Here is a 12,534-nt window from a genome sequence, read left to right as displayed (position 1 = left end):
TTGTTATCAGCCATGCTCTGGTCGATAGAAGCCTTTGATTAGTTTCTAAGCATAAAGCTGCATAAGGAACACAAGAGGGAAGTCCCAAGAATTTTCCGCAAGAATCTGGACTGAATTATTCGAAAGAATACCATGTTCAGTAGTACTGAAGGCCATTGAGAGATCCAGGAGGACCAGAGAGATCATCTCTAAGGGTGACCAACATGGTTCTGTACTGAGGCAACACTGGACAGTAGACAGAAAAGTTAATTCATCTGCAGGGCAATTCCACCATTCAGATGGAAGGGCTCCTAAAACTGGAAGTGACCTCACGTACCATCTAGTGTATGTCCTTCCATGGTTAGATTTCTTAGCCCTAAAGCAACTATGATGTGTGTTCAGTCTTCCTCCCCTGCAAAAATGAAGGAAATCTTGCCAATTCATGGAGTACTGGATAAATGGCATGAGTTAAAATGTGACATCTAAATATATATATAATGCTTGTTGCTAAATGATACCCTTCGTTTTGGCCTGGCTCCAGTACTGCTGCAAAGCACTGAAACTGAAAAGCATCCAGCATGTAAAGGACAAGCCTTAAATACATCCTGAATGTCATAGATAAGAATGGTAAATTTTGTGTGTGTGTTTCTGCAGGGGCCTGGAATGAGATGGTCACTCATCCTGGGTACTATGCAGACTTGGTGGAACAGTCAGTGGGAAAGTACAATCTTGCTACAGAGGAAATTGAAAGAGACCTGCATCGTTCCATGCCAGAGCATCCTGCCTTCCAGAATGAACTGGGAATTGCTGCTCTTCGAAGGGTCCTCACAGCATATGCTTTTCGGAATCCCACCATTGGGTATTGCCAGGTAAGAAAGAACAATCAAACTGTGTACTGTTGTGGTGGCATTAGGAGTCCCAATTGAGCAGTCATCACTGAGTAGTCCTGTTAACAGTCCTTAACTATTTAGATATGTTAATACCTACACATTGGGTTGGAATGATCCAGACTAAATTTTCCAGTGGTACAATGGAACTTCCCTGCCTCTCCCCTCCCCATTGCAGCTCTATGATTTCCTTAAAATGCCACTCCTGGGGGATAGGGGACCCCAAGGAATGACATGAGAGGCAGTCTGGAGCAGTGAGGGAGAATTGGTAGAAGTTGCCAATTTAGCCTGGATCTAACCCATCCCCTGTCCCTTAAACATCTTTTCCTCAGCTGGTCCCTGGTCATCTTTATTACCTTAAAATTGTTTGGCTAGGCTGGAGGACACAAGTCATGTTTTCTGCCTCTTCAGTTACTACAGTCTAACCGAATTGTTTCTTTGTATATTGAGCATGTTCATCTGTTGGCATCTACCTAGCATGTGCCTCCATCTGTGAAGCTGTTAACAGGGTCACACTAGTATGTGATGGCGAAAGAGAAGCTGAGAGGATCTGGCTTTAGGAATGACTGATTATCTATTTATTTATTTATAATAGTTTTGTGCCACCTCTTCAGAGTCCTGCTCAAGGCAGCTTACAGTTAAAAAGCACAGTGTAAAACACTAGCGATTAAACATAATTTGCATACAAGTTATCCATAAAGCAGCAGACCATTAAAAGGCTACAAAATAAACCCCTAATTTAAAAGCCTGGGTAAAAAGATGTGTTTTAGCCTGGCACCCAAGGGAAAAGACAGTAGACACCAGGCAAGCTTGTTACGAGAGTGGGCATTCCAAAGCTGAGACTCCACCACATAAAATGTCCTCTCTCTAGTTGCCACCCGCCTCACCTCAGAAGGTAGGAGAAACAGAGAGCAGGGCTTGGGAGGCATATCTCAACTGGCAGGCTGGGTAGTAGTAGGAGACAGTCCTTCAGGTGCCCTGGCTCCAAGCCATTTAGGACCCTAAAGCTGAGAACCAGCACTTTGAATTGGGCCCAGGGACAAATGGATGGCTAGTGTAGATTTTTCACTGGCCTTCATCCCATCCCCTTCTCCAAGCACCTGCTCAGGACTTCCACAGACCCACCTGGCTTAGTTGTTAAGGAGAAATAGAGCTGGGTGTCATCTGCATATTGGTGGTACCTCACCAGTCCCCAGATGACCTCTCCCATGGGAGATAAGATGGAATGCCAGAGGGCCAAGCAGAATTCCCCCAGCACCTTCTGGTTACTGGTTTAGCAGAGAAGTTCCCTGGGTAGACAGCTTTGCTTGGCAGAGAGATGCCTTGTGTCTCACCCTGTCCCTTTCCCCGAGGCCTAGATGGGCAGGGAAGATACCTGCATTGGGACTCCCAATAAGCACAGGTGAGAAACGTCGTATCCTGATAAGATGCTCAACTACTTTTTTCTCTTAACAACATTCTTGGAAGCTTTGGGAGAGAGGGAGGAAGTAAGGTAGGAATGAGTGGAATTAAGTGGAGTAGGAATGAGGAAATTGCAAGAGTGCCCCCCCCTTCTGATTTCACCCTACCTGCAAAATGTCATAGGCATTTTATAATACAACCACAGTACTAACTGTGAAGTGAAGGATGTTGCTCTGACTAAAATATTTGCTTCAGTTTCTTTTATTATTTGATTGATGAGTCTGTAACAGGCTAAATTATAGTGAATGATGGTTGTCTTAAATGTGCTCCTGATCTGCTATGGATTCCTTTCTTTCTGCATGTGTTGTATGTCTTATGTCTGACTTCCTGCTGGCAGGCCATGAACATTGTGACATCAGTATTACTTCTGTACTGTAATGAGGAAGAAGCTTTCTGGCTTCTTGTGGCCTTGTGTGAGAGGATGCTACCAGATTACTACAACACCAGAGTGGTTGGTAAGGTTTCATCCATTTATCTTTGGAAGCTAGGATTACTTAATGCAAAGCTTTGGAAGAGAGAGGGAAATTATTTATTCATGAACCGTTGAACAGCTAAGACTGTACTTAGAACAGGAAGTATAAATGTGAAAGTTTAGGGCTCAGAAAATCACCACAATTTTTTGTAAGAATTTCCTTCAAATATTTATATTATAGAATTGGAAGAAACCAAATGAGTCCTTTCCAAGGCCATGTGATGAATATAAGGCTGTAGTCAAATATTACTAAACTGTATACAGAATCCCCTTAGTAGTAAGTCTTTGTGTCAATTATTTATGGAATTATTGTTGTCAGCAAATACACTTCTGGACTACAGAAGATTATTGTTTTGCTCTCAGGTAAATGTAAAACCAGTGATTTAAATAAAGGAAGTAGGCAATCATTGTTTTTTAGAAACCTTAACTTTTCTCTGGCTATAGAAGCCAGCCCAAAAATGTAGGAGCCAGATTTTTCAGGGTTCAGGGTTCATATTTTAGTGACTGCATTTTCTTATCATTGCTACCACAAAATCTCATCACAGTTTTTCATAATTTGGTTAAAGCTATGACAAAAGTGTTGTAGTATATAAATAGGTATAGGCATAACCATGGTTGTCATCACCACAACAAAAACTTAAACTCTAACCTAGTCTTTTTTCTTACCAATTTCTCATAATCCCATAGTCGATTTTAAAAGCCCCACTTAATTGAATGTTGGAGCCAGTATAGAAAGCAGCTGATTAAGAAATGACTTAATCTACCACCCTTGCATGGTGTAAAGTTAACATATAAACAAGCAACAACATTTTATATCATACATCAAAACATTTTGATATGAAGTGATAAATAAGCTTTGTTCTTCCAGTGCTGAGAGATGCTACAATAAAATCACTGCTGAAAATACTAGATGCCACAGTGAAATTTCTAGGCATAGTGATGATCTGATGACTGGGATTTGTCAAACACTGAAGCAAAAGAGTGTGTGAATCTCTTTTGGAAGCAAACTTAGAGCATAAGTTTGATTTCACAGATGCTTGCCCATCACTTAACGATTCCAACCTCATATGATGACTTCAGTGAGTGACGTAGTCATGCAGCCTCGATATTGCAGATGGAGTGTTTGTGTTTCATGTCATTCAACATCACTTCCTCAAGAAGAAGAACTTACAGTGGAAATATCTTGTAACATTCGTATGCAAACTCATCCCAAGACAAACCAGTTTTTATGCTAGTGTTCACCTCCTCTGTAATATGGGTGTATTTTACACTGTCGCATCTTTGACGCTATCCCTCTGTCTCCATTGTCTATTCAGGTGCATTGGTAGACCAGGGCATCTTTGAGGAGCTCACACGGGACTGCCTTCCCCAGCTGTCTGAGAAGATGCAGGATCTGGGTGTCATTTCTAGCATATCGCTCTCTTGGTTCCTCACTCTCTTCCTCAGCGTCATGCCTTTTGAAAGCGCTGTTGTCATTGTTGACTGTTTCTTCTATGAAGGCATCAAGGTCATCTTGCAGGTATCTCTGGCCATCTTGGATGCCAACATGGAAAAGCTGCTAAACTGTTGTGATGAAGGCGAGGCTATGACTGTGCTGGGCAGGTAATCTTTGTTGTTCTTCAGAGTTAAATGAATCGCAAGGGTTTGGGTAATTATTGCTATTTTCCTTCCTAATTCTGGCTAGCAACTGAAGTTTTGTACTCCCCCAGTATCAGTTGTTTAGTAGGAAGGGACAAGGATAATAAACCCAATTCTTCCAAAGACATAGCTCTTCAGTATATTTGTGGAGTGTATCAGCCTAGGAAGTCTGTGCAGAGAGATCTGTTGTAATTGCAGGATCCATTAGCAGAACTGAACTTTCCCACCTCCTACAGTAACTCACTAAGCTCCCCAAAATGGCTACTCTGGGAATGAAGAGATTCTCAGGAGCAGCATGGAAAGTTGAGGGGGGAAGAGTCTGCAGTGGGAGAAAGAAATCAACTGAACTAGTCCCTTCCTTTGTCTGAAACATCTTTGGATCCTGCCTTCTGTTGTCTTGCCAAAGGTAGGCAATTCAAATTTCATTACACTATAGCTTATTTGTGGTTTCTTTAGAACACAAATACACCTAATTCTTTGCTCTAAACTGGCGGGAGAAATGCTATTCTGGGGCCTGGAGACTCCCCTGTGCCATGGTCTGATCATTATCTCCTCAGGGCACAGGTAAATGTGGCACCAGCACTCTGGAGGAACAAGGGGTCAGTTAAAATGGTCTGCCCACAGAGACTAAAGATTCTGTCCAGCCTCCAAAATGCCTTGAGTGACTTTAAGATCCCAGCTGATGAGACCACAGTGGATGCCTGGAATAAGAAGCTCCTGGAAACCATTGACGTAGTGACCCCCTATTGACCTTCCCAACCCTCAAGACGGAATCCAGCACCTTGGTTTACTACGGGACGAATTTGCTTGAAGAGGGTAGGGAACCCCTCTGGCAGAAAACACTCACTGACTCCCAACAGGCTATGCTACAAAACTCACAGTAAAACCTATGATGCAGTGATGACTGCAGCAAAGAAATCCTACTTTTCTGCTCCTGTCGCGGCACCCAGTTTGCACCCAGCTCAGCTGTTTAAAGTAACTCGCCACTTATTGACTCTAAAGTCTCTGCCCTTAAACTCTCAGGAATTGACAGTTGACTGTGATGTCTTTGCAAAGTTCTTTGCAGAGAAAATCTCTCAAATAATCTGTGATATGGATGTTGGCCTTAATACAGCTGGGATGGAGATGTCATTGGTGGCCTTGATGGAGGTCATCTGTTTAAATGTAGACAAAGGGTATGCCTCTCTGCTGCTTTTACGAGACTTACTGGCAGCCTTTGACACAGTGAACCATGCCATCTTGTTCAGACATTTGGAGGGAGATGTAGGGATTAAGGGATGTGCTTCAGATTGTTTTCAGTCATTCCTTATGGCAGGAGTCAGAAAATTGTCTACAGTGTGTGACCTGCCTTTTCGATTCCACAGCATTCAGTCTTGCCCCCCATTCTATTCAATCTCTGCGTGAAGCCCTTAGGAGAATTCATTTGTGGTTTTGAAATGAGGTGGTATCAATATGCTGATGACACCCAACTCTGCATTTCTATATCCAAATCACCTGGTGAGGCTATAGAGCAGGGGTGTCGAACTCATTTGTTATGAGGGCTGGATCTGACATAAGTGAGACCTTGTTAGGCCGGGCCATGTGTGTCATAAAATGTAATGCCAGTTAGCGGAGATATAAACTTTATAAAGGACACAAACACAAAGGTGTTTTTTTACTTAAAATAAAACATGTTTAAAACATTAGCACTCTTGCAATATTTTGTTTATTTAACAGTGTCTGATAACTGACACTTCTTGCTCTGAATTATTGCATCAAAATGTTTGTGCTGTTGCAATCTTGAGTATGCTGTTCAGGTGTGTATCTGTAAGCTGCAAACCTACGATGACGCAGCAGAACTGGAAGAAGCAGCAGAACTGGAAGAAGAAGTAGAAGACAGCCAGTTCCACTGCAGGCCTGAAAAAAGCCCTCTGGGGGCCTGATCCAGCCCCCGGGCCACATGTTTGACACTCCTGCTATAGAGTCTCTGACTCAATGCCTGACTTCTATAGTTGAATAGCTAAGGATAAACAAGCTGAAACTGAATACTGACAAGATAGATGTGATGTTGATTGGGAAAGCTGAGGCCCTGAATGACATGGAACACCTCACTTTCGATGGGGTACAGTTGTCTCTCACTAATTTGTTCAGGAGGATATTCTTGTAGAAGAGTAGAACTGCGATGTAGAAGAAAAAGAGGAGGAGATTGGATTTATACCCCACCCTTCACTCGGAGTCTCAGAGCGGCTTACAAATTCCTTTCCCTTCCCCTCCCCACAACAGACACCCTGTGAGGTAGGTGGGACTGAGAGAGCTCTTTCGAGGACAGCTCCTGTCGGAACTATGGCTTGCCCAAGGTCATCCAGCAGGTGCAAGGGGAATCAAACCCGGTTCTCCTAGATTAGAGTCCATGCAATTAACCACTGCACCAAACTAGCTCTCACACCAAACTGGCTCTCAAACTAATGTAATAGGATCAGTTTGGGAGGTGACCTCTATTAGGGGTACTGTATTTTGTCTTCCAGTTCTTCAATTTCAGTCCCACTGCATTATGTTTGTTTTACTAGGAATCTTTGCTGTTAGGTTCAAACACTGTTATCATTCAAATGTTATATTTTGCAGTTGGTTTATTGATTGACTGAAAAGTTGTATTGTACTTGCATCCCAGTGACAAATGTTATCTATAAATTAAAATAAATCTAATTTGAGGGAGCTGGAGTTAAAGCAATTCATAAAAGATTAATTATAAAATTGATTGTTCTCAAGAGAATACATCATCAGTGGAATTAGGCAAGTAGAAAGAAGTAAACTATTCACAATGGTAATGCTTCTGGCCCTAATTGTCAGATTATAGACTAATCCAATGTTCTGTTTTCACTCCTGATTTTCCTGTAGGCACCTGGACAATGTAGTTAATCAACATAGTGTTTCTCCACCAATCCCACATCTCCATGCCTTATTGACAAGTGGAGATGAGCCACCGGTGCAAATCGATATCTTTGAACTTATAAAAACTGCCTATGAGGTCAGGAGTTGTTTGTTTTTAAATTCATATGATTTTCTGCTTAAAAATCTGGTCTTGCATAATTTCTTAATCCAAAACATTGTCTTCAGTGTAAATTTGAAGCATGCATACATTAAGGGTATGGGGTTCTTATTCCAGTTTTGTTAAGTTTAGGATTGGTTCATTACCTTGGTTTATTAACTGTGGGATTGCTGCTGCTATCACACTTGTGTTTCCTTTCATTTTCTTTTAATGCTTCTTCTTCTTCTTCTTGCAATTTAATTTGTATTAATTTTTCCAAAGCATAACAGAGCATAGTATTCTTGGAAAAGCATTTTTCATAAATTCAGACCAGTTCATAACAGAAGACAAAACATAACATACACAAACCTAGTTTTAACAATCTATAGATGCTCCGAGTAGAGAAAGATACCAGTACTGTGAACATCGTTACCTTATGAGTTATATAAGAAGTATAATTAGTATTCAGAATAATCTTTGCCTGAATAACCACACGCTTGTTCACGACTAGCCAAGGCGGAGGATAAAGTAGTTTAGGCAAGAAGCAGTTTGAGATAAGCAGGATTACGCATTCGAAGGTCATAGTTTGCTGTAAATTCTAGGAACGGAAGCCATTTCTCCTCGAGGTTGGAGATTTTTGGGAAAAGATCTGATTGTTGTAAGCAATCTGTAATCTTGTCCATAATGAGGTGATTCCAGACTTTATTTAACCAGCTGGATCGTGTGGGAGCCAGATTTGATTTCCATGTAGAAGCAATAGATGTTTTTGCAGCTACAAAAAGATTGGAAATCAATTCACGTCTGATTTTTGGGATCTTGGTTGGGCCCCAGAGGTCAAGAAAGATCAATGTTGGATCTTTTAATGCTTCTTGTTAGTTTTGATTCTTCTTTTTTTGAAATGTATATTATGGCAAGTGCTACAGAGACAAAGCTCCTCTGTGCTGCCCCTTTTGGTGTTCTGAAGGTGATTCTAATTGAATTGCTACTAATGTAGTTCTTTCTTTTGTCCCTCCTCCCCATTGTTTGTGTCCATGGTTTCCAAACAGAGCTTGGGGTCTGTAGTTGGTCTTCAGTTACTTCATACACAAGTTTTCTTCCACCTCAGTGTCACCAGTTGCTTTAGTTAGTCATCTGCCAATTTCCAGTGTGTCATTGAATGCATTCACTATGTAATTGAGTACTGTGACTCTAAAGATGAACCTGACTACTTTTCTGGCTGTAGAAATTCGGCCATTTGAAGGCAGATGATATTGAGCAGATGCGCTTTAAGCAAAGATTGAAGGTAATCCATTCTTTGGAAGACACAGCCAAGAGGAGTGTGGTAAGTGGAACCCAGTTTTTTAAAGATATATTTTAACTGCCTCATTCATGTTTTTCTAATTCTTTACCCACTCTGGGTCTTCTGGATAGTGAGCTAGAGCTCCAAAGAAAAAATGGCAGCTAAGCAAACTACTTGGCATATTACCTACTGCTTTGGGCCCTTGTACAGAGAATTGTCCTTTGGACAGTCTGGTTTGAGATGAATTAAAGAATCACAAAAGGTGATTTCCGCTTACATCTGCAGATCTGAGCTGCTGCCTTAACAAGTTGGGATGGGAAGCAGATGAGAAGAGTTGACAGTTGTGATTTTTACCAAGAGGGAGCCCTCTCAGGTCTTTCCACAAAACCCTGCTAGTTAGATGACTTCTTTTCACTTCTTTCTTCCCAGGGGGGGGGGGGGGGGGGGAGACAGCATCAAGAGAAACTGACCTTTCTCATCATCAGGGCTGTTCTGCGTAGTGATCTCCAGGGAAGAGTAGCTTTCACATCTTCTCACTGCAGCTTTTTTCTCTGTTATTTGTTTTGTGGCAGTGTTCATTCCCTCCAGATAGCGTCAGATGTCTCTGGCAGAAGTCTCCAGTGCCCTTGTAGATGTTTGACACTGAGAGGATTAAAGAGATAAAAGCTGAAAGGAAGAAGGAGTTGACATATTTCCTGTTCCCACTTCCAATTACAGGCACAAAGAGCAGGAAATGCATTTAGTGTGTTTGGCTAGCTTTTTGCTGTGTTTACCTGCTGAGTTCAAGGGAATGGAGCTATTCTTCTCTAGCTGTCATCAGGTTTTGTTTTTTGTTTTTTTGGTTGGCTTTTTCTCTTCTGCATCTTCCTGTCTTAGAGATCAATATTTTATATTCTGCTTAAAATCATTATACACTCTTTCCTTTCTCCGGTCAAGTCCCCAGGCCTTGAAATACATTTGGCATTCTTGGTAGTTTCCTGTTGTTGTTGAATGTGACTTTCACAACTAATAGAATTTTTTTTTTTAATCATTTTTCTGCCTTTCTCTAGGTCCGAGCTGTTTCTGGTGATATTGGCTTTTCAATGCAGGAATTGGAAGACCTTTATGTAGTATTTAAGGTAAGAGACCTGTAAAATACTCCCTTGTAGCTGTCATTAACCGCCCCTTCCCAGTTGTGCAGCTGTTTACCAAAGCAGACTTGCCTGAGTGCTGATTAGCTGTTTGCAGTGGTGTTTGGGCCCTCAGATCTAAAGTATGGGAGAATGGGGAAATTTCATTGAATAGGGTACAGTTTTACTTTGTGTTGCCAATTTTGCTTTTGTTTCCTGCCTGAGTTTCCAGGATAGGGGAAGCAATACACAGGTGTATGCTGCTGTTGTCTTGAAATAAGGACATGCAAGATGGATGAGCAAAGTGTGGAATATTCATATACATTAGCTCATGCAAAATGTTACTTGCTTTAAAAGCAAGTGTTATTGTCAAAAATTAGATCCAGGATTTTGGGAAATAGAGTGGAGCAACTCCTTCTGAGGGTAGGCAGGTGGCAACCAGGGAGAAAGGTCTTCTTGATCATGACCCAAAACGCTGGAACTCTCTCCCAGGGAAACTTGTCTGTGCCCTTCTGTTGCTACCTCCTTCCAGGGGATGAAGACCTTTTGTTTTGTTTGGCATTTTCTAAGTGATCTCTCCTTCCTGTCCAATAGTTTGATTGGGTTTTTTTTACTGTTTTTGTATGTATTTTAGCTCTGGTTTTAATTGTTTAATTACGCTTTTGTTTGTCTTAATGGTTTTAAGGTATGATTCCTTTCAAGGACAGCTGTGCCAGAGCTTGTGACTGACCCAAGGTCACATCAGCAGGTGCAAGTGGAGGAGTGGGGAATCAAACCTGGTTCTCCCAGGTTAGAGTCCACACACTTAACCACTACACCAAACTGGCTCTCCTTCCTGTCCAATATTTTAATTGGGGTTTTTTACTGTTTTTGTATGTATTTTGGCTCTGGTTTTAATTATTTAATTATGCTTTTGTTCGTCTTAATGGTTTTAAGAGATTATTTCATTATGTACATTTTAACTTGTTAGCCACTTTGGTGGCTCTTATGAGGGCAGAAAAGTGGGGTATAAATTTTGTAGAATAAAATAAATGCATTAAAGAATAGCCAGTCACTTTGATCTCACTAGGGGCTGTAGGTGTGTGGAGGACAGTTTTCTGATATTTTTCTCTGCTTCTGTGAAGAACTGCATATGCTGGTGATCTGACAGTGGGGGCTGCATAAGTGGTACCTTCTTCAGAAGGCACGACTTGCACCTATCAGCTATTTGCAGAGGGGTAGAAAAAGAGCACAGACTTGGAGGGCGGGATGGGAAAATGTGACCTGTCTCCCCACCAACCAGCTGATTGGGGTGGTTTCTGCTTTATGTGCATGCATACAGTTGGGCAAGAGTCATTAGCCAAAGATGTTTTAAAATTATAGCCTTTTCTGCAGACTGATGGTTAGGAATGGAGTTTTACTTAGCAACTTAGAGCATTACCATAGATAGTCTTGTCTGGACAACTAGCTTTATGTTTGCATTTCTTAACTGTGGAGTTTGGGAGCTGTCAGCCAGGGCCTCACAGAAGTCATCTGGTGAATGGAATGTAATCTTTATACTTGGAATACTGAATACTGGTTATCGCATTAGTATTAGTTCATTTCAGCTGTCTGTTTGCCAGTGGCCTCCTGTGCTACAGTTACAATGCCATCTTCACTGGAGATTTCAAGGAGTAAAATGACATTTACTCACAAGTTTTGCCTTGAAGTATTTCTGCTTGCTCCCTAGGCTGGTGGTGGTTCTTGTTATAACAATTGATTTTTCTCCACCATTTTATCTGGTCTCTTCTTCATGTTGCAGAGCTCCAGTTCTGCCCAAACTTGAAAAATGCAAAAAAAGACAAGCACCATAAAACTCAAAGCAGCCTTCTGCTCTGAGCTGCTGGTACTTTTTTTTCCCCCTCCTCAGAGCTCCGGATACATCCAAGGTTGAAGGCTGGAATATGCTGTTAGTGCCTGACCTAGTCACCCCTTTTCTTCACAGGCAAAACACCTTGTGAGCTGTTATTGGGGAAATCACACTGCTGCTTCCCAACGGGACCAGAGCCTGCCATACTTAGAACAATACCGCATCAACATAGAGCAGTTCAAAGAGTTATTTGCTGCCCTTACACCTTGGTCTTGTGGCCTCCACACTCCAGTGCTAGCAGAAAGAATGTTCCGGCTCCTGGATGAGAACAGAGATGCACTCATCAACTTCAAGGAGTTTGCAACAGGGATGAGTAGGTGGCCTTTCTAAAGAATAAGTTAAAACATTGAAGCAGATGTTTTTGTCCTCCCCTGTGCACTGGTCATTGATGATGCAGTGGCAGAAGTTGCATTTGGAAAAACATCCTTATGAAGAAGAATGGGAAATGCAGTTTCATTTGTCCCTCATTGTTGAGTAAGGCAAAATATTGTGGAGAGACAAAAATCGAGGAGTAGCAATTCTTGTGGTGTGGTCTTCTATATGGAATCAGTGGCTAACGTCCTTAGGCCATATCATTGCTTCTGTTTGACCTAAATCTGGTTAATGGAAGTTTGAACGAGCATAGTCTAGTGAACAGGACGTTTTACTTGAATTTGGGAAGTCTGGGTTCAGATTCTGCTTCCAAATGAACATGCACATCATGCACGTCTTTCAGCCTCAGTTCCCACCAGTAAGATTACAATATTAACTGTGACGGCAGGCATGGGCCACCCTTCTTCCCTACAGTGGGCCACCCTTCATGGGCCACCCTTCTTCC

The 12,534-nt window shown here is 41.8% G+C and overlaps 1 protein-coding gene across 2 annotated transcripts in view; it reads left to right on the top strand.

Moving 5' to 3' along the window:
• TBC1D9B (TBC1 domain family member 9B) overlaps window positions 1-12,534 on the top strand; it is a 48,835-nt gene that overhangs the window by 22,066 nt on the left and 14,235 nt on the right. For both annotated transcript variants that reach the window (XM_015411084.1, XM_015411083.1), the window contains exons 10-16: window positions 634-848; window positions 2,665-2,782; window positions 4,116-4,401; window positions 7,312-7,441; window positions 8,664-8,762; window positions 9,770-9,838; window positions 11,793-12,030. In XM_015411084.1, the coding sequence (XP_015266570.1) occupies window positions 634-848; window positions 2,665-2,782; window positions 4,116-4,401; window positions 7,312-7,441; window positions 8,664-8,762; window positions 9,770-9,838; window positions 11,793-12,030 (1,155 nt within the window). The remainder of the gene's footprint in view (window positions 1-633; window positions 849-2,664; window positions 2,783-4,115; window positions 4,402-7,311; window positions 7,442-8,663; window positions 8,763-9,769; window positions 9,839-11,792; window positions 12,031-12,534) is intronic.

This window comes from Gekko japonicus, unplaced genomic scaffold (genome assembly GCF_001447785.1).
Source record: "Gekko japonicus isolate JY-2015 unplaced genomic scaffold, Gekko_japonicus_V1.1 scaffold699, whole genome shotgun sequence".
In the NCBI taxonomy this organism is placed as follows: domain Eukaryota; kingdom Metazoa; phylum Chordata; class Lepidosauria; order Squamata; family Gekkonidae; genus Gekko; species Gekko japonicus.
Note: the sequence above shows the minus strand (reverse complement) of the source record. Positions and strands in the feature narration are given on the sequence as shown.